Source organism: Ovis canadensis, chromosome 22 (genome assembly GCF_042477335.2).
Source record: "Ovis canadensis isolate MfBH-ARS-UI-01 breed Bighorn chromosome 22, ARS-UI_OviCan_v2, whole genome shotgun sequence".
NCBI lineage: Eukaryota > Metazoa > Chordata > Mammalia > Artiodactyla > Bovidae > Ovis > Ovis canadensis.
In genome coordinates, this window is record NC_091266.1 from 64,262,788 (window position 1) to 64,284,262 (window position 21,475).

Genomic DNA, 21,475 nt, shown 5'->3' on the forward strand with positions numbered 1-21,475 from the left:
GCCACTACCAGCCCTTTTGTGCCAAGTAAAAACAAGTATAAGGGCCTCAGTGTCCTGACACTGGCCTCAGGATTACTCTTACTGGTGGCGTCCTAGGCGGTTTTGGGAGGGTCGGCTCTGAGGTCAGCCTGATGCTGGCCTCAGGATCACTCTTACTGGTGGCGTCCTGGGCGGCTCTGGGAGGACCGGCTCTGAGGTCGGCCTCTGCCTGGCCCCCGCGCCGCGAGGCGGCCTTGTCTCGCTTCCATCCTCAGTGCTGGCCTGCAGCGGTCCTCCTGGGGGCTGGACTCCCTCGCAGTGGTGCTTCCCAGAGGCGCTGGCCACGGGCCTGTGCGCTTAGTGCCAGGTGAGCTGCTAGGCTCCCAGGGAGATGTGGGTGTGGGATTTAAATGAGCGCGGGCCACGGAGCCCATAATGACTGGGGTTTCAGGCTCTTCAGTAGGAAGCCTGGAGAAACTCCTCCATAATAAGAGCAGCCGTTAGAGATGCTGTGATCCTGTCACACCAAAGCTCTTTCAGGGACGAGCGGAGCGAGGTTGGAGGAGAGGGCAGGGCAGAGAATAAATTTCATTTTATTGTAGAAATGGAAATTTGTGTCATGGCTTTAAAAAGTCTGATTTTATGTGTGTGTTTAATGCCATTCATTTTAAATGTAGTATCATAAATCCTTGCCTCAGAATCAAAGCTGTTTAATTACGTTTCACCCATGAATAGTCATCTAATGCCAATAGAGAAAGAGTTAGAAAGGAGAACTACAGAGTAAATCAGAGGTTGAGATCTTTAGCACAAGCATAAAAAATCAATTTAAGATGAATTTTACTACTATAAAAATTCTCCAAATATCCTTTTAAGAGTGGGAAATGCTAGGAAACTCAGCTCACATTTCAGTTCCCTTAGCAACGCAGGGGAAGCGGCCCCCAACCTGGGCAGTGCCCTGGGATGCCCGCAGCTCCATAGCCTTTGTAAGATGCCCCCCAGTAAACCAGGGCATCTGATAAGAGTTGTGACTCCCCAAGGTGGATGCAGAGCCCCTGACTCTTCAACTTTAGCTACCTGTCTCCTGGACAGTGCGCCCTCCCTTCAGGGAGCCCCATTTGCAGGGTATGATGGTCAGGAAGACCCCTCAAGCCCCGGAGACCACCCAGGCACCCACATTTGCTACCCTCCCCCACCAGCACCTCACCCCACCTGCCGCTGCAGGGGGTGCGGGCCAGGGCTGTCGGGGGCCCTCTCCTGCTTCCCATGTGGGTTGGGGCAGGGGTGTGAGCAGGGTCAGACTTGGGCACATGCCCCCACGTGCATGCTGCTGCCCATGCGTGCCCCCTCGTGCATGCCGCTGCCCACGTGCGTGCTTACCAGGTTACGTGTGCTGTGCCTTGTCTGAGTGAGCTCAGCGCTCCCCATCTCCTCCCCCCTGGCCCCATGAGCAGGGTTGCAGAGCCCGTGGCCTTTCTCCACTTTCTTCCCTAGAGTCAGCGTCCTGCTTACTCCGTAAGTAGGGAGCACAGCAGGAGGGTCACTGGGAATTTCTCGGTTATGTGGAGGAATGTTTATGCCCGCCTCTCCATGGGCAGACGTCCTGGCGGGGAGAGACATCAGGGCAGAGAAGCTAGAGTCTCCATCCACAGGAGACCCCCCAGATGCCGTCCTGCCCCCTGTTTCACAGAAGCCACTTTCTGCCTGTGGAGTGGGCCCTGTCAGCCCAGGGCCAGCCGCTGGCGCTCTCCGGGGCTTCCTCTCCTGGCGATCCTGGGGGCCGGCATCCTGGAGAAGGCTGGGCCCAGCCACGTGGCCGCAGAACCACCTGGCGGGCTGGCTCTGTGGGCCAGGGTCTCAGGGGTCCCTCCCCCTGCTCACCTTGAAAGGCTTGTTTCCCTTCATTCGCTGACTCCTTCCGTAATGCTCTTCACTTTCATGCACTCAGAAAGCCTTTCCCGACCTGCCTCTCGTTCCCCTGTGCATCCCGCCTGGAACTCTCAGACCCACCACACACCCTGACTTGGAGACTCAGGCTCCAGCCAGGGTAGCTCACAAGAGCCAGCTTAGAGGTCTTCAGCTGCTCCCCACGGCTCAAGTGGAGGGCTGGGCCCCGCACACACCGGCGTGTCCCCTCACACCGGTGAAGTCAGGCCCATTCTCCAGCACTTCAGCGCCTCAGCCTCATGTCTCCCACCCGTGCTGGGCTGCACTGCCGAGCGGGTGAGGCCTCTCCACTTCAGTCACACCCTCACCAGTGGGCGGGTATGCCTTAAAGGAAGACACCTGGAGATTGAGGCGCACACGCCTGCCCCTGGGTCAGGGATGAGAGGCCTGCGGGGTTCAGGAAGGAGCGACGTCTGAAATCAGCTGGGTGCTGGTGCTTCTGTGGGTGTGCCATCCTCTGAAGTTCAGAAAAGCTGGATCCCTCATAAAAATCTGGGGCTCGGAAGCAGCAGAAGTGACCCTCTGCAGACGGACGTTTTCTCAGCCCAGCAAAGCATGTCCCTTAAAAGTCGCCCTCTGCTGAAGGAGAGAAGTCAGCTCCATGAGGGGAGCCATGGGGTCCCCCAGACAGAAGGGTGAGCCCGTGAGGAGAAGAGGCAGCCAGGCCATCTGAAGCGAGGCTGAGGTGTGCTGGCTTAAACTTACAGAAGTGAGAGGGAGGAAGGGCAGTGACCACAGGGAATGAACAAGAAGGGCTGGAAAAGAAAGAGGAGTCTCAGGCAGGAAAATCATAGCCCTGTAGCTAAACCAGCCTCACAGAGTGGCCGGCACACCAAACAGACGCCCCGGAGCGTGAGGCGCAGCGCAGACTCAGAATGGTGTGCCCCTGAAGCCCCTGCGAGCTGTAGAGCACGTGGAGCCGTGGGGTGTGTGGTGGACATGTGGTGGGAGGGGCGAGGGGGTGGGCTTAGCTACTCTGTATTTCTGGAGAACATTTTTCTTACGGCGAATGCTCAGTGACTGCAGAGGAAGTGGGGGTGGGGAGGGGGTGGTCTGGGAAGGGGCTGGCTCATGCCCACTGGAGCTGCATCTGAGCTCGTCACTCTTGTTCTCACACCCCCGCCCTTCGGCAGGACTGCAGACACTCAGAGCCCCGCAGGCGAGCACCGGTCCCAGGACATCCTTCCAGAAACTGTCCCTCCAAGCGGAGGTGGAGGCCCAGGCACAGTGACCCTGCCGCCTTCCTTCCACAGTCCCCTCTCTACCTGTGTAGGGGCAGCAGGTGGAGGGAGGGCCTGGAGGTTGAGTCTCTCCTGTTCTTTATCTTGCAGACCCGCGGAGGCCACCGCTCCTGCTGAGCAGCTCGGAGGTCCCGGGGCAGTGCAGCCCCTGCTGCAGTGCGCGGCCTGGCTGGACGCCTATTTCCGCGAGCCCGCGGTCCTCGAGGGGCTCCCCGTGCCCGCGCTGCACCATCCCATCTTCCAGAAAGGTTGGTACCGCAGCTGCCAGGCGGCCTCTGGCTCAGGGACCCCGACCTGAGCACTGTCAGCCCCCTCCCGGCTCGGGCTGCTGACCACGCCTGCCGCGTGTTTCCCCCGAATGAACAGAGGCGGCGTGTGCCACACAGAACAGCCGGGAGCGCCCGCTCTCCACCCGCTCCACGTGCTTGTGTTCGTCTTGGCACTTGGTCACATAATTCTTGGCAAAGGCAATAAAAATGATCCATGCAGATTGACTCCCAACTCTCACTGGCTGAGAGTTTTAAATAGGAACATGTCTGAATGGCAGTGAATTTTTTAGTAAGCTTACTGTTAACGTACACTATCTGCTTGCCAGCAGTGCCAAGACCCACGTGTGGACAACCGGCCTCCCCACGCACTTGGCTGCTGACACCGTGGACTGGGCGGTGGCAGCGTGTCCTCATGAGAAAGTTTTCAGGCTAACATCTCAAACTTAGCACAGTTAAATGTTGCATGCTTGAGGGATGAGCCGAGAGCTTGCTGTCTATGTGCAGCATGATAGTGGCACATAAAGTCTCTGATGACGTAAAACGCTTTTCCCAGACAAGTTCTCCTTAAGCTTTTGTTTGGAGATTAATTATGACAACTAATATCATCCTATACACATAGCGGAGGTTTATTTTACATAGTGATTTTCTTCATAGTCATTTTAATATAAGTGAATCTATATCAGCAAGTCAAGTGAAAACAATTTGAGCAAGCTCCAGGAGATGGTGGAGGCCAGAGGAGCCTGGCTACAGTCCACGGGGTCGCAGAGTTAGACACGACTGAGCGCCTGAACAACAGCAACGGTTACGTAGAGATACATGTGTATAGATGTATACATACCTATACACTTAAGGACCTAGACATGACTGGGTGCCTGAGCAACAGGCACAGTTACATAGAGATACATGTGTATAGACGCATACATACCTGTACACTTAAGAAAAAAAAATTACCATGAGATTTTAGATGAGGTGAATTTAGAGCAGTCTTGAATTTCAAAGTGGAATTTGCTAAATAAGTTTAGTGGTATTCTGACTACTGCCATAGCAGCACAGCCGAAGGTGGAACAGAGTTTTCAGGGACAGCAGGTAGAGAAGCTCGGGCAAGTTGAGCTAATACCTGAGTTGACCAGCAAGGTCAGGGGAGTGACCAGGTCAGACCCTGGAGGTCTTTGCCCACAATGAACTGAAGCTGAGCATGAACTCATCAGCGCCTGGGTATCACGTGGGGCTATCTCCAGTGGGCACGTCTCCAGAACAAGACTCCACTGAGAGCTGGGTAGGCCTTTGCCGCATGCCACGCTCAGGTCCAGAGCCTTCCATCGTCCCGAGGGTGGGCGCCCCCAGGCCGAGGTGGAGCTGTGGCTGAGTTTGGCCACCGCTGCCTGGCACTCACCACCTGCTCGGAACCGGAACTAGCCCCGCACGTCGCCGGGCCGGGTTGAGTGTGACGCTCTTCATGTGCACCTCACACACACCGGGTGCAGGGAGGGGGTCCTGCTGTGCAGTTTGAGGAACTCACGTGTGGGTTTGTCTTTGGAGCAGAGGCTTGGGAATCCTGGAGCCGCGAACTCTCCTGTCCATTGCCGCCATTCACCGCTCTGCCACCAGGAGCAGAAGCGGATTGGCCAAAGCGCTTTCCTTCTCCTTACACGCGTCAGACAGGTGGGCTCAGGCTTAAGGTCTAGGATGTTTCAGAGCAGAGACATTATGAGACAGGGCAGGAAGTATCTGTATAATATAATGAGGGTGTCAGCAGGGGGTGAGCTTGTAAAACCCTGCAGTCCTGTCCTCAGTGCTCGAAGAGAGTGGGGACTGGCCACACGCACCCTGCCACCCCCCTTCCCAGCTCGGGCCCGAGCGTGGCCAGCTCTTCTCCTGCAGGTCATGGTCATGGTGGGTCTGGGCAACCAGGGCAAGCTGGAGGCAGGCACTAGGCAGGGATGAAGACTGCAGCCACCAGTAGCCCACCTCCTGTTGGACCAGCTCTGCAGTGCTGGGGGACACTCGTGACCGGGGCCAGGTCCCCTCCAGCTGGGATTTGGGGTGGCAGCAGGAGGGTCCCCAAGGCCAGGCCGCCTGCTGACAGACAGTGCTGGCTCCCAGGCCAGGATTTCCTATGCTGCAGCCTGTGCCAGCCAGGTTTTTCTAATTTAGCTCAATCACTTCTCCCAGGCGAAGACCAGGTGTGGGGATTTTATAGTTTAAGAAGGGAGGTGGTGGGTGGTTGTAATGTGATTGCTAACACGGAGTTAATTGGCACTAGCCCCAGGTGTGCTGACACCCTTGCTGCTCAGGGCACGTTGGCTTTGCTCTCTTCCTCTCTGTCCTGGAGCTAGTGAACTGGGCTGAGAGGGGAAGGCCCATGCGCGGAGGGCGCTCTAGCACTCCCAGAGCGCCTGATGGCGGTGGGGTCCACCAGGAGGAGCAACCTTTGCAGTCAGGGAGGAGCGGGTGTGTTTATCTGAAAGAAATGCTTCTTGACAAGTTCTGTCTTCCATGCCTCTGAGGTTGTGAGCACATTTAGCATCTTTGGGCATCACCTTTCATCCCGTTCCTCTGAGATGTAGACGTGTGTACCAGACCTGCCTGTCTCGGCTTGGTTGGAAGTGCAGCAGTGATGGAGCTCCTGCTGGAGTCCCGCACCTCCCCGGGTAACTCCCACAGCCCAGCCTGTGAGCCTGGGGGCCCTGCACTGGCTGTGCTGGGTGCCTGGCGCCCCCCTGCTCGGGCAGGACCGCCACCTCACCTCTCAGGCTCTTCGCCTGACATGACGGTCATGCTCACCATCTGGGTTTTGTTTGTTTGTTTGTTTGTTTGTCAGAGTGGTCACAAAACAGGGCCTATTAGAATCACCGTTTTTGTAGGCGAAGACGTATATTGGAAATTTAACGTCCTGCATCTTCTTACCTTGGAGCCTTTCTGAAGTCTGATTAGTGACAAATTGATTATCTGGGTATTTCTACTAAGGAACTGTTAAGCCATCCTCCTGACCAGAAGTCTGGAGGAGGCCTAGGTGGCTGCCTTGCCTGTGGGCCGCCGCAGGTGGGATTTCTTTCGGAAAGGGAGGCAGTCCAGTGAGGTTCGTGACGCTGATGAAGGAACGAAAATGAGAGGCAAGTGCAAGAGAGAAGTGTTCTAAGTCCTCATAGGGTTGTGGTTTTACTAACGTAACTTCAAAAACAGAAATGAACGTTTTGTTTTCTGAGTTTTGTGAAAGGGAGTTGTTTTTGTGTTTTGCTAATGAGCTGCTGCTGCTGAGCTAGCTGCCTTGTAACTCAGCGAGGCATTTTTAGGGCGGTCGGGTCCTCCCTGTAAACCTCTTACAAAGGTCAGGTTTGTTTATTTTGAATTCATGTTTCTCCAAGAAACAGTTTTTTTTAATGAAGCCATTATTCCTGAAATAAATCTGTTTCTTTCATAATAAAATACCATTTTAACTTAGTTTCTGTGAATACTCCCTCGCTTCTTAATATTGACTCGTAAAAACGTTAGCCTCTTGGTGTAGCATACCTTAATACCTGTAGCCTTAGCGATCATTGGCGGCAGCAGCCGGAACGACCAGAGCAGCACTGTGCCAAAAACAGGGCCCCCGGACTGTCGAGAAGAGCAGGCCAGGGAAAGCGAGACCCCGTCAGACCCAGACACGTGCAGCGCTCTCTTCCCTCTGCCCCAGAGGCCCTCCTGGCAGGTGTGGCCAGGCAGATGGGGGCAGGCCCACTGCCCTGGCCCCATGTGCTTTTTCTGCTGGGCTGGGGGTGGCCTCCCTGGGCGCCCCGAGTCCCCTTGCTGGGGCAGGGCCTGGCGGTGCTCTGGACGGATGCCACAAGGAGCTGCTCCCAGGGAACGCGGGGGGCGTTCCGCCTTCCACCCTGTTCCGTCTCGCAGAGGATGGCTTTCAACAGATGAGTTCTGAGTTTTCTTTTTAAAGTGTCTGCAATGTTCCTTTTTAAATGAAATATTTAACAGTGTAAGAATTCCTTCGTCACAGCTATTAGCTTGTAGCCATGAAATCCAGTTGCATGACAGTAGTAAAATCGGCGTTTTTTTAAACCTGCTGCCTAGAGGGAAGTTTCTTTGCAACTTCTGCTACCGAGCCTCTAAAAGGATTCTTGCACTTCTGAGTCTCTTGTGAACCCTGTTTCAGAATGGTTCTTAACAACCCTACCCATCTGTCAGGGGAAAGGCCCTTTTGGGGAGAATGAGTCCGTTTCCCTGCAGTGTCCCGGGGCCTGCTGTGGCGCCCTGCCACTCCCCACACCCTGGGGCCAGCCCAGGGCGCCCTCAGGGGGTGTGTGGTGGGGAAGGGAGGCTGCTCCCCCGTCACTTCCGGAGCCATGGCAAGATGCACCTTTGTGCTCACGGGCCACTTGTAATGATATTTTCCCTGAATTAAAAAAAAAAAAAAAAAGAATTACCGATTTAAAGAGAAAATAGCTATAACAGGAGATGCTTTACAGGTTCTCGTTGGTAGCCATCACTCTTCTCCTATATTCTAAGTGAGGGATTCTAACAATTGTTGACCTTCCTGAGATGTTACCTGGTGGGGCTCCTTCCAAGGCCCATCTGTTGATTAGAACAAGTGAACCCTTGCACCTCGGTGGGAAGGAAACAGCTACTGAGAATGTACTCTCAACCCTCGAGCTGCTGAGCACTCTTCAGGGCTGACAAGACTTGGAAATCTGGGTCTGTGGCCTTCGACGTCTGAGGCTGGCAAAGGTGAAATGGAGAGGCCACGTGAAAAGCCCGGGAGCGGGTGGTCAGCCGCGGAGCTCAGGGTGCTGGGAAGGGGATCTGAGGTCTCGGATCAAGACCAGAGGCCGCTGCCAGGAGCAGCCCGTCCCCTCTTTCGTGGAAAGTAACACCCAGCGTGTTGTGGTTCAGGACCCTGGGAAAAAAGAAGTGGAAGTGTCTGACTAAAGCAGGGCGGGGCTCAGTGAAGGGGATATGGGTGTAGGGGGAGTCCTGGGGCGCAGAGGTGGGGAGCAGGCTGCCTTCCTCATCAGCGTGTTCGCTGTGACGCTCCAGGGCTCCCTTAATTACCCCAGGGACCCCTCCCTGCTCGGAGGAGAGCCCCGCGTTTTCTGGGAGGCCCTCCGTCCAGCCTTCAGAAGGGCCTGCAGCTGACTCATAGGCCAGAGGGAGTCCTCACCAGCGGGCCATCCTCTCCTGCCTGCCTGGCCCCCACCCTTGTTGGAATATCGCATCACTTCCAGCCCCTTAGTGGAACAGAAGATCCCCAGAATTCTGTGTCCTGCGTTGGGGGCTCCCAGCCGAGGCAGGAGGAGCATCATTTGAGACTGTGGACCCTGTGAGGCTGGCCAGGCCAGCTCAGGGAAGTCCGTGCCCTTCAGCAGGAGCGTCCTGTCTCCACTGACCAAGTCCCTTCTGGCGAGTTGGTGCGCATCGCAGGAGCCCGAGGTCCTCGTGTCTCCGGGTTGCTAGTTTTCACGTTCTGTTTTCGCGCAGTTTCCTGTCTGGCAGCTGTCGTTAGTCCTCGTTTACTCTTTGTTCTGCGGAACCACATCTCGAGCTGGCGGAGTTTTTAAAGTTTCAGCTGGGGTTGATTCAAGCAAACGAGTTCTCCAGGTCACTCTCCTAGCTGAGGCCCCCCTCTTCCTGAGAGTGCATGTGTCAGAATGCTCTGGAGTGCCTGTTAACAATGCTGTGTCTGCAGCGTCCATACTTCTCACCCCAGTCACATTAAAATCCTGCAAGAGGCAAAGTACATATGCCGCATTTTGAGAAGTACTGCTTTTAAAGAATTTATTAAAAGGGATCTAACGCTAAGTGCTTTTACTGTGTGTTTCACCCTATACTAAGGTCAGTATTCCTAATTTAATAATGGTTTTGCTTGAGACATAACTGTGCCCTCAGTTCAGTTCAGTCGCTCAGTCGTGTCCGACTCTTTGCAACCCCATGAATTGCAGCACGCCAAGCCTCCCTGTCCATCACCAACTCCCAGAATTCACTCAGACTCGCGTTCATCAAGTCAGTGATGCCATCCAGCCATCTCATCCTCGGTCGTCCCTTTCTCCTCCTGCCTCCAATCCCTCCCAGCATCAAAGTCTTTTCCATGGGCCACCATGAGGTGGCCAAAGTACTGGAGTTTCAGCTTCAGCATCATTCCTTCCAAAGAAATCCCAGGGCTGATCTCCTTCAGAATGGACTGGTTGGATCTCCTTGCAGTCCAAGGGACTCTCAAGAGTCTTCTCCAACACCACAGTTCAAAAGCATCAATTCTTGGGCGCTCAGCCTTCTTCACAGTCCAACTCTCACATCCATACTAGTTAAGCGATTTTGCTGTTGTAATCGACAACGTGAAGCCTGGCATGCTGCAGTCCATGGAGTCGCAAAGAGTCAGACACGACTGAGCAACCGAACTGAATCCACAGCTTCAGTAAGTTCTAGGCTTTGCATGCCTCTTCTTGCTTTCAGAGCTTTGCTCACAGCCAGGTGACAAGGCAGGGGGCCCCACATAGCCTTAACAGTTGATGGGAAAGACTAGGCAAGACAGGCTGCCCGTCGGAACGTCTGTTTGCGGGTATGGACGGACAACCAGATGATGCCCCCAGGAGCCTTGCCAGGATGCCCTGGGGTAGAGCCCTAGCAGCGGCAACTAGAGCCTTCAGGAGGTGTCTGGATACTTTGGCCAAAAGTGTGTTTTTCCTCTGAAGCAGGCAGACAACCGAAGCTGTAGCTTCTTGTGGAGCTCTGAGTAGTGGGCGTGGCCAAGAAAGGGGCGAGAGGATCTTCAGGTTCTGGATGCTAACCTGAGGCTGCCACTGCTGTGCGGTGTCCGTGCTCACTTGCCCTGGGGAGCAAGTGGGGTGCAATGCTCGCCCTCTCCTGTGCTGGCTCGGGTACCCCTGCAGCCTGCTGGGCTCCACACGAGAGCCTGGGGTCCCTGCACAAAGAGCCCTCTGACTAAGCAGTAATTACAAGGGGCTCCTGGGAGGCCTAGCTCAGGGGAAGTTTCCTCCTAAATCTAAGAGGTGGTCAGATCCATGTTCCCTAAGGTTTCCATAAATCAGGCAAAAAAAATTGAACTGAGAATGCCTTCACTCAAGGCTACAGAGTCACACAGTATAATTTAACCAAGCTCAAAGATAACCAGAAAGTTGGTTTGAAAGTCAGCTACTTTCAAACCTTGTAGGATACAATGAGGTCTCTATTACAAATAAATAGTGCTTAAAATTGAAATTATTACAAGTATTACCTTTATGAGAAAATATTAACATTAAAGTATGACTTATCTCGGCCATAGTAATTAAACATCCTACCAGTGAAGCTTCCGATTAAAAAATGAGTCACCCTAATTACATTCACACGTTTAGAAAGACATTACCTACAAGGTCCTGTGTTGGACTTTGGTGTGTTTCACCTCGAAAAAAGGAATAGAGAATCAAGTTTCTTTCTGCTGGGAGAAGTGAGTTACATTGTCACTTTCTTCAATACTTTTCATTTGAAATGAGCTTTAAAAATTAAGAATAATCTAACAAGCCTGTATTTTACCGTGACAAACCGACCTGTCCTTACGTTTCCAAAGAGGATGTTTAGTATTTTGTTGTCATAAGATGATATCTGGTCACATTTACAGACAGCGTTAACGTATTTTCATATCACGCTAGCAATAATAAATAGAATCATTTCTAATACTTGGGTTTATAGAGAAAACGGTGTTTTAGTAAAACACTATATAAAACTAGACTGTAAGTTACCGACGTTAAATGTACAAGTATTGATATAAAACTAATGGCAGTGATGCCGTCTAGCTATTTGTAGGATCCAAAAGTGTACAAACTGTTCCTTAATTTAAATGCTCTCTCTCTCAGGTTTACTTGCAACCCTTATGTTCAAGGTGACTCAGTTCATTTCAATCACTCAGTCGTGTCCCACTCCTTGCGACCCCATGGACTGCAGCAGGCCAGGCCTCCCTATCCATCACCCGCTCCCAGAGCTTGCTCACATTCATGTCCATTGAGTCAGTGATGCCATCCAACCAACCAAGATGACTCAGAGTATAGGATTTATGAGCATACAGGTCCCATTTTGAAGGTCATGTTTCCATCCGAATGGAAAAATAAGGTATCTCCTGGAGAAGATCCGTCTCTCTGAGATGTGGCTTTCATGACCTTGAGGGGTGGGACTCTGTAGGCAGGACAGACCTTCTGGAAGCTCAGCTGCCAGGGCATTGTGTGAAGTTTTAAGGCCATGTAACAAAGTGCTTCTGAAACTGAAGACTGAAGTAGCAGAAAAAGGGTGTTTAGCTCTTCTGCATGTCTCTGAGCTATATTCAGACATTCCCTTGCCCTGTAAGTGCCAGGAAGCAGCAGCCCTGCTGAGCCCTGCCCTCGGCCAGCATCACCCTGTACAGAATCCCTGTGACAATGGCGGTCCCTCCTTCCTCTCTCCCTTTGCGCCGTGTGCTTACCACGGCACAGACACATTGTGTAGAGGGCCACCCCGGATTTACGGGCACGGGGCATTGTCCGCTCTTTCTAAAAACACTGCCGCCCTCGGCGGGGCCACGAGGTCCAGCAGCAGCCCGCCCTTTGAGCCAGTCCTGCAACCCAGGGAGGGAGGGAGGCCCAGGGCTTGCCACTCGGCCAGGACGTGTGCTTTTCTCAGTGAGTCCGCGTCTCTTCCCTCTTTGTAGAGTAAAATATGCAAGAACCAACATAAATGGCATATCCCCCCCTTTTTTCTTCAAGAATTGGGCCTTTGATGTTCAAGAGCAGCTAATATTAAAGACCATCCCTAGCAGGCTGTAGAAACTGCACCTATTTATGACGAATGTAAAACAGCACAAATCTCACAGAATATGATGGTATCATTAGTTTGTGAATCGCATCCTTGAAAATAACTGTGGAGGAGCCAAATCGGTTTAAAAGAAGATAACAAAATGGTTTAAGCTACTTAGGTTGAATGCCAATTATATTTTAATATTCAACTGAGCATATTTTACTAAGAAAAAAGGCCGCGTTGACGCATGCATAACTCATTGGCAGCGTCGGCCAGCTGTGCCACTCTACTCTCCGAATCACTTTGTGCATTTTAGTAGCATGGTAATTTAGTAGAGAACTACCTGAGTGATGGCATTTTCAATGAGCAGGTAATCTACAGAGAATTTTTATATGGTTATGAGTTCTGTGCTTCAGCCCGGCAACACAAAAATACATCAAGACCAATTACGGTATCAACTTCCAGTGTGGCGCCCTCGCCACGCAAGTGCATGTATTTCTGCCCCAGGCATTTCAAATTGCATCTAATTTGAAATCTTTGGGGTTTTAATTAAATTTCAGAATATATGGAATTCTTCATTAGCACCTGCTCTGAATAGCAGATTGCCCTTCTCTCGGTTTCTCGTTAAAGAAGTAGGCTGTGGTAAAGAGCATGTTCAGGAACCGATCATTTGTGGGGCCTGGGTATTGGAACAGAAATAGTGAAATGCAAAATAATATCAAAAAGATTATTAGTCCAGGGAGAGTCTCTTGATTTGTATTTTAATGGAATTTTACATTTCTCTTAATGATTTGCAAATTGTCCTCTGATTATAAGATGCATTAAGCTTTTCATTTTAATGGCAAAGACACAGCCATTAGCAGAATTTTTTTCCTGTCTCCTTTTTAGAGTGCTTCCCTGCAGCAGATAAATATTGAAACCATTAACACCTTTTGATGTTCGTCACAGCCCATGTCTGGGACCTGCACACAGCTCCCGAGGTCTCTTGGTGTTTGCACCTGGCCAGGGGCCCCAACTCTTCACCTGATGTGTTTCCTTTTCTAGAATACTGGACTTGTGTTTAAGGTTTCATTAGAGGTCTGGTGTGTCCGGGTTGAAGCTAATGCATGTAAATGTTATCCATGGTCCCAGTAGCGTTAATAGAAGCTGTGTTGTCAGTGTGGAGGATGGTGGTCAGCAGACTTGGAGCCAGGGAGAGCCAGAGGGATACCCCTGGAGAGTTGGGAAGAGTATCCCTCCACCCTCTGACCACCCTGCAGAGCCCCCGAGGGCACGGGCCTGGGCTGCCCAGGCTGGGGCCACTCCACCTTGAGGGCGGGGCAGCTGCCCGTAGTTGGGCCTCTGAGATGATGCCTTGCTTCTCAGGCACGGACGTTTGGTCTTTCCCAGCATGTGCGTGGTCTCCGTGACCGGGCTCTTCTGCTCCATCTCCTGCACATGCCGGGGGAGCCCTGGGCTCTGACCCAGGTGCAGCGTTTCAAATCCAGGAGCCCTGCTCCCTGGGACAACCAAGGCTGCCGGCACCCAGCGCTTGCTCAAGAGCAGAGCTTGGCTCCAGGCGGAAGCAGCAGCCAAGGTCCCGTTCCTGAGCAGCCCCGCGTGCAGGTCGAGTGAGTGCGGCCTGGCGCCACGTGGCTCTGCGGGTGGAGCCAGGCCCGCACCACCCAGCCCTGCCGTGGCCTCTCCCCAGCTCGTGGGGCAGGTTCCCTGGCGGCTGCTCGGCCTGCCACCCTGGACTGAGCGTGCCGCGGCGCTTTCCTCCCAAGAGAGCGTGGAAGGGAGCGTGGGAAGCATCAGGACGACCGCTCCCCGCTGCCTGGACGTGGCCCGCGAGTGATTCTTGGCAGTGGCTCCTTTCTGACGCACTTCAGGGTCAGACGCCGTTCAGTTTGACGTATTTATTGAATGTCTTCCCCAGACTTAGATAGTTGTCGCCCTCTTCAAAGTGAAGGTGGGTTGCAAGGGGAGGACTCCAGGCCTCCCTGTCAGCCCATCCTCCACTGGTCAGTGGGCACACAGGTGCCCATCTCTGGCAGAGCCCTCGGCCAGACCATGGAGAAGGGAGTTGAATTGGTCAGTCATTCAACAATTATTTATTGAGCTGTAACCAAAGCCCTCTTTTTGCTCTTGGAGCTTACAAACTAAATGAAGTTCTGGGCCTTATGAGCTTGTGTTTTAGTAGGAAATATGTGTGTGTTTATAAGTATATACTAGTATATATATACACACACACATACCCCTAGACCATCAGGGAGTGATGTACTTGCTATGAAAAAATATTACTCAGGCCTTGGGGAGGGGGCCTGGGGTGGGGGTGGGAGTGGCTCCTCTGGAATGCACAGTCAGGGCTCCACGAGCTCAGAATCCAGATGCTTGGTTGGCAGTCTCATCATCTTACCTCTCTTGTTTGAACAGTTAAATTTCGGGGGGAAAGCAAGAAAATTATGTAAATAAATTCCTTTTGAATCATTTTTTATCATGTGAAGGAAAGGAGCAGTTTCAAGAGTTTCATTAAGAATAACTGTGGAGTGCGTTATTGACAGTTTTTTTTTTTTTTAAATAGCCACATCAGACAAAAGCATACTCATGAAGGATTTGTAAGGCATAAACAAGAGAGGGAAGACGCATCTGTGCACACCCAGCTTGAGGGTGAAGCCCAGCCAGCACCACTCAGTCCCGTGTGTCCTCGCAGCCACGCCGGCCTGCCCCCAGCCCAGCTCCATGGGTTGCACTTTCTATGTGGGTGAAATAGTGCTGTGACTTGCTTCTTTCATTCAGCGTTTCTGTGAAACTCATCTGTTTTAAATCCTGTAGAGATACTTTGCTAATTACGACGAATATAGAGAATCTCATCTTACGGGCATGCTGTTATTTTTCCTGTCCTCTGTCACTAGGCATTGGGGTTCTCCTCGTTCTTTGCCTTTTAAACTAATGATGCTACAAGTGCTTTAGCACATGTGTCCGGGTGGCTGGAGGTATGGGCAGAGTCCTGAAGAAAGGGGAGCTACACAGAATTTCTGCAAGGGTTGGTTGTAGAATGCTGTTGTATGTGAGGAGTGCCATTCTGTGTGGGGGGAACCACATGAGATTGGCCTGGGGCTACTGGGAGCTGAGGCTGAACGAGTCCAAGGAGAGTAGATAGCACTGGAAGTGGAACTACATGGGAGAGTTAAGGGGGGAAAAGTTCGTGTTTATTGATTTTCAGTAAAAAATGATTAACTGTTGAGCATATAAATAATAAATTTGGCGTTTTATAATATGGAAGTAAGTAACAAAAGGCTGGACTGGGGAAATGGAAATATTCTGCTGTCAGTTCTTAGGTTATGGTGAGCAAGTGTCATATTAATTGAAAGAAGGGTTTGATAAATTAAAGAAGCATATTATAAATCCTACAATGCTACTAAAAAATAAAACCAAAATGAATAGTTCGTAGGTCAGTATAGAAGGTAAAATAGCTAATTTTTAAAGTAATCTAAAATAAGGCAGAAAAAACAGGGAAAGAAGAACAGAAAACAGCTGGGACCAATAGCAAGTTGGTACTAGATAGATTCAAGTCCAGACATAGTGATAAGGTACTTTAAATGTAAATGGTGTTAAGGTTCAAATAAGCATAGATAAACAGACTGGATTTTAAAAAACAGACTCACTATATATTTTCTACAATAAACACATAATTTCAAAGGACAGAGTTCTGTGCAAAGATGTAAGAAAAACAAAAGCCTATAGGAAGGACCCTGTTTTCAGTTTATATAATTGTTTACGTGGGCCTCCCTAGTGGCTCAGAAATTAAGAGCCTGCCTGCCAATCCAGGGGACACGGGCTCAGCTCCTGGGTCAGGAAGATGCCCTGGAGAAGGGAATGGCAATCCCCTTCAGTCTTCTTGCCTAGGAAATTTGATGGACAGAGGAGCCCGGTGGGCTGCAGCCCATAAGGTCACAAAACACAGTTTATCAACTAAACAGCAGCAGCCATCTACATAGAATATCTCATAGAATTCTGAATAGCTATTAAAATTAACAAGTAAATCTAACAAGGTTGAGGATATAGTTTTAATATGTAAGATTTAATTGATTTTTACGTAATAAAATTAAGGATTAAATTTAAAACACTGAGTTTTCAAGTAGTATCCAAAGTATAAAGATTAGCTTTAGTAAAAAGGACGCAAACCTTTCCACTGGACAATATAACACATGACTGAGCGAAATTAAAGAGGACCTGAGGAAACTGCCTCAGTGGACAGGAAGTGGAGCGAATCGGAGCAAACTCCAGGAGATAGTGGAGAACAGAGGAGCCTGGTGGAACACAGTCCGTGGGGTTGTGGAGAGTCAAACACGACTTAGTGACTGAGCAACAGCCACACAGTAAGTGCACAGCCCTTGGTCGTCGGGGAAGCCAGCGTTGCCAAGAAGTTAGTTCTCTGTGAACTGTTCTCTGTGTTCAGTCCCATGAGTCCTTTAAGTTCCCAGCTGATTCTAAATTTATATGAAAATGCAAAGAGGCTGGAATAGCTAAAGCAGCCGTGAAAAAGAATAAAAATTGTAGGACTTAATTACCTGATTTTAAGACTTAAAGACAGATCTGTAGTCAAAGCGCCGTGGCACTGGCTTAAGCCTTCAGTCCTTGGAGCAACAGAACATAGTCGAGATCCACACTTCTGCAGCCATTGCGTCCTTGAGAAGGACTCCAAACGGATGAGGAGAGTAAATCCTTTCCACAAATAGTGCTTGAACAACTGGGCCTCTCTCTCTCACACAGACACAAACACACACACACATTCACGCAGAGGTGCCTTGACCCCCTAGTCCGCACTGTATGTGAAAATTAATTCGAGATGTATCATGTGCATAAAACAGAAACTCTGAAGCTTTTGTTTAGAAGAAAACATGGAGAATGTCTTCATGCTACTAAAAAAGTACACAATCCTGAAATGCGAACTCATGATAGAAAATGACAACGAAATAGACTTTATCAAAAGTGAAACACATCGTTAAGAAAATGAATTGGACAGTCTTGGAGTAAAAGAGAATGCTTGCTGCACATATATTCCGTGTCAGTAGCCATGGGTTGAATGGCTGAGGCAAGTGCTGAAATACAGAGGACTTCATTTAATCGACTAATATTTCCCCAGTCTGCCACTGACGTTGGAGGCTCTGAGTGTCAGACAGTGTTCCTAGACCTGAAAGCTGCCGTGGCATTTCCCCGCCTTCTTCTGAGTGTGGTGTTGGCCCAGCAGGGTGGGCAGCCTTTTCAGAGCGCACTTCTCCAGCGCCGGGGAGCCCTTTGTCTGCAGGGCAGTCTTGGTGTGTGGCCGCACATAGCCGCGGGCAGGGGACTCTGGTCGCTGCCTGCTGCTGTGGAACGGGATCCGGTTTGAAGTTGGCCATCATTTGTTGACCACTCCACGGAGTCTGAGTTATCAGCGTTTTTTTCATGGAATCATCTGAAGGAATTTGAGCCCCTGATAATGTACGGGACTCAACCACTGTTTAAAGTTTTTAGTGGTAAGGTGCACACCTGATACTGCAAATTCAAAGTCTGACGTTTTTAATTTTGTCTCTGCTGGTGCAAGTGAAAAAAAACTCCTCGCCTCAGCCCTGCCTCCTAAATGAAGACTCAGAATTCAGTTGCTAAATTTGAAGGACCTCATGCAAAGAGTTGACTCATTGGAAAAGACTCTGATGCTGGGAGGGATTGGGGGCAGGAGGAGAAGGGGACAACAGAGGATGAGATGGCTGGATGGCATCACCAACTCAATGGACGTGAGTTTGAGTGAACTCTGGGAGTTGGTAATGGACTGGGAGGCCTGGCGTGCTGCGATTCATGGGGTCGCAAAGGGTCGGACACGACCGAGTGAGTGAACTGAACTGAACGTCATGTTTAAGGGGATCGTGGGACTTGGGAGAGTATTAGTGAGGCGCTTTCTATGACTGTAAATTTTGTTTCTGTGTTTAGAGTCCAGTTTCCCAGCCTGAGATAACTGATGTTCACTTTGAGAATCTGGGAGGCCGGGGCTGACTTTAGAATTGCTGTGATATACCACCTTGTTGCCGTAGTCAGTTAAGAATCATAATGCAGTCCTGGCTTTCGGTCTGCCCAGGGCTCCCTGCTGAATTCTGAAAGCCCGTGGTCCTGTCTGGAACAGACATGGGGTGGCTCTGAAGCGTGTCCTTGGTGGCCCTCGCCTCTGGTGTCCATGCTCTTGTTGCTGCCCCAGCTGAGTCAGGCTGGCCCCGAAGGGCCCGCAGGATGCGGCAGGAGTGATGGCGTGGCTCCCGAGGCAGGGAAGGGCCCTTGGGTCACTTCTTTTGAGAGAAGCCACCTGGTGTCATCACAGCACTCAGGCAGCCCTTTGGCGAGGTCTCGTGGGGAGGACCCGAGGCCTCGGACTTTGCAGAGAAGCCCATGGTTGGGAGACAGTAGGGGGCTTATCCTGCTTTGGTCTCTCACCTGCTCAGAACAGGGGGACCATGTCCTCAGGCCTTTGTAAAGGGGCAAGGACTGCCCTTTCAGGGAAATATAAACTGCTGGAGGACCGTAGCATGACCTTACGGGGTTGCCGCCTGCCCACAGCAGCCCGTCTCGGCTCTCAGCCCCGGTCCCTGAAAGGAGAGGAAGGGACCAGGACCCCCTGGCTGGGCCGCCTCCCTGCCCCCCAGGGGAACTCCCTGCATGTTCACGGAGGGGTGCCCTGGGAGGCCCTCCTCCCACCTTCCCTGCCACCCACCTGTCGAGGGCACGCAGTACCCCCTTCACCCACACCTGCGCAGCCTCGTCCTCATTTGAATAGGTGAGAAACCAAAGTCAGCTGCACAATTGGAGCTGGATTCCATCACTCAGAATTCAGTCACAACTTCTTTTGAATTCTTCAGCTGCCCTGCGGCAAAGGCTCAATGTTGATACTGAGATTAATCCCCAAAGAGCCCCTCATTTCTCTGCAGAGAAATTAAAGCTTGCCAGTTTTCCTTTTGCCTGTCCTTCTGACAGCTCTGTCAGTAATGATATGCCTTCTCCATGGCGTAATCCCTGTCCCACGGTAAAGAATAATTCATTAAGAAATTAAGGGCTTAGCTTCTTTCTGTTGGGTTGGTCATCAAAAGTTAGCTAAAATTATTTAACAGACCTCAGGGCTGTTTTAGACAAGCTCAAGAAGCCACATGGGTGGGGATCTTTCAGACTCACCGCCCCACACCCCTGCTTTAGATTTGCCCATGTTCCCAGTCACGTGACACCAACTGGACCCTCTCATGCTGGGCCCAGGATGGTGGGGCCGTGCTCCCTTTTAGACTTGCAGGAGCAGCGAGGTATCTGTTGATGCAGCTGGATGCTACAGAGGGCTAGCAGGCGACTTGGAAAGCTTCTGGAGGAACACACGGGTGTTGTGGAGCTGGGTTGGAGAGGGGTGGGATAGTGTACCTATGCTGACGTGGTTTTATAGGCCGGTGGGGCGTGTAGCCTGAAATGGCGGGGATCTGAAAGTCACTAGCAGCTGGTCCCTTTAATGCCGCTGGACCGAAACCACGAAAAGAAGGCGAGGTTCGAGGGAGGCCTCTCATTGCCACTGTGGGCACACAGAGGGACACCCGCATTGGAAAGCGCCGTGTCATCTTAAATCTGATCACCCACCTCTCTGTTGTTTGGATGACGAGATTGTGGCCGCGGGCAGCCCTGGCTCCCGTGGGCCAGGCTGGTTCAGGCGACCAGCTGAGAAAGTGGAGTATTTCTGAGGGAACAGGGGAAAGAAAGGCCCTGAGATGGGGCTTGGGGAGAGGCAGCACGCTGGGAGAGGAGGCGCTTGGGGCTGGGGGTCGAAGGGAAGCAGGACCAGAGGCTCAGGCTTGATGCCCACACCCTTTTCACAGGGACCCTCAGGAACACGTCAGCCCCTTCCCTCCCTCCCCCTTCTTCCTTTTTTTTTTTTTTTTAACAGCCTTTCTCTGTATTTCCTATAGTGTTCAGAAACTGCTAACACCTGTTCAAAAGTCAGTTATCCAGGTTTGAGCTGAATGACAATTATTTGAATGGTAAAGGGTGTTAATGTATAATTATTCACATTCATACCAGGACATTCACAGTTTAATCATTTCTCTGTAGGCTTCCTTAAGTTTGAGCTTTAAGTCTTAGGCATAATTCTTTTGTTAAATAAGTTTCGGGAGCTCTAATTATTGGGAAGGTGAATACAAATACAATATGCCCAGGTGCAGCCGAGAGGCTGTTGAGCCTACCTCACCTGCACCAGCCTCGCCAGGTGAGAGCCTTGTCTCCCCGCAGCAGGTGAGGCCGAGGCTCGTTTCCGAGGGCTGATACAGTCCAATCTGCCAGCGAGATGAGCTGGAAGACTGTGTTCTGGTACGCTCCGGGCCAGCCGGGCCCTGCTCCTCTGGCCAGGCATGGACAGGGAGGGGCCCCCTAACCCTTCATGGAGGTCGTCTGTCCTCTGGACCCCTGTGTCCTCCTTGGAACTCCTGAGGACCTCAGAGAGCTTTAGATTACCAGCATTTATGTACATTGACCATGTTGAAAATTAAACCTGAGAGTTTTTTAGTGTATTAATTTATTCTAGAGTAATAATAAATTCACTGCGTATTATCAAAGCTAATATGTTCATGTGAAAATAACTATTTTCCAAGATCAAAAACACAGAAAAGCGGCGCTGCTCTGCACTTTTGCCAGCCTCTCTAATTCTTGCCTTAGTGGAAGGCAGGCAGACTCTCAGAGCTGCTCCTGCACTTAATCTGTTTATCACACATCAGGTGGCTTATGGGAAGCTCTTCTGTGTACTTGAGGGAGAATGAAAATTTAAAAGGCAAATAGCACCTCAGTGTTACTCTGATAATAGTGTTCACCTCACAGTCCCCCTAACTGGGTCTCTGGGACCCCAAAGCTCCCCAGACTGGACTGTGAGGACCACTGTTCTAAAAGTAAAAAACGCTTATTGTTCCTGAAAGTTGCCCACTGTCTCTCTGCACGCGTGCTCGTGCTCTTCAGGCGTGTCCGACTCTTGGCGACCCCGTGGACTGTAGCCCGCCAGGCTCCTCTGTCCGTGGGATTCTCCAGGTAGGTGTGGGTTGCGTGCCGTCCTCCAGGGGACCTTCCGGCCCAGAGGCTGAGCCCGTGTCTCTGCGTCTCCTGCATTGGCAGGAGGCTCCTTACCACTCGTGCCACCTGGGGCTCCCCCGTTGTCTCTCTGAGGAGTCGTAAGATTTGTGCTGTGTGTTCCTGATTTTTTTTTTTTCATTTTTTTCTGTGTTCCTGGTGCGGCAGAGGTGCCATGCTCTCTCCAGGTGAGCCAGGCTCCTCTTC

General features: G+C 51.3%; 1 protein-coding gene across 7 annotated transcripts in view; it reads left to right on the forward strand.

The window, feature by feature from the left end:
* The window catches only part of MGMT (O-6-methylguanine-DNA methyltransferase), a 268,884-nt gene that overhangs the window by 226,184 nt on the left and 21,225 nt on the right, over positions 1-21,475 (forward strand). For all 7 annotated transcript variants that reach the window (XM_069567770.1, XM_069567771.1, XM_069567766.1 and 4 more), the window contains one exon: positions 3,255-3,412. In XM_069567770.1, coding sequence (XP_069423871.1) covers positions 3,255-3,412 — 158 coding nt within the window. The remainder of the gene's footprint in view (positions 1-3,254; positions 3,413-21,475) is intronic.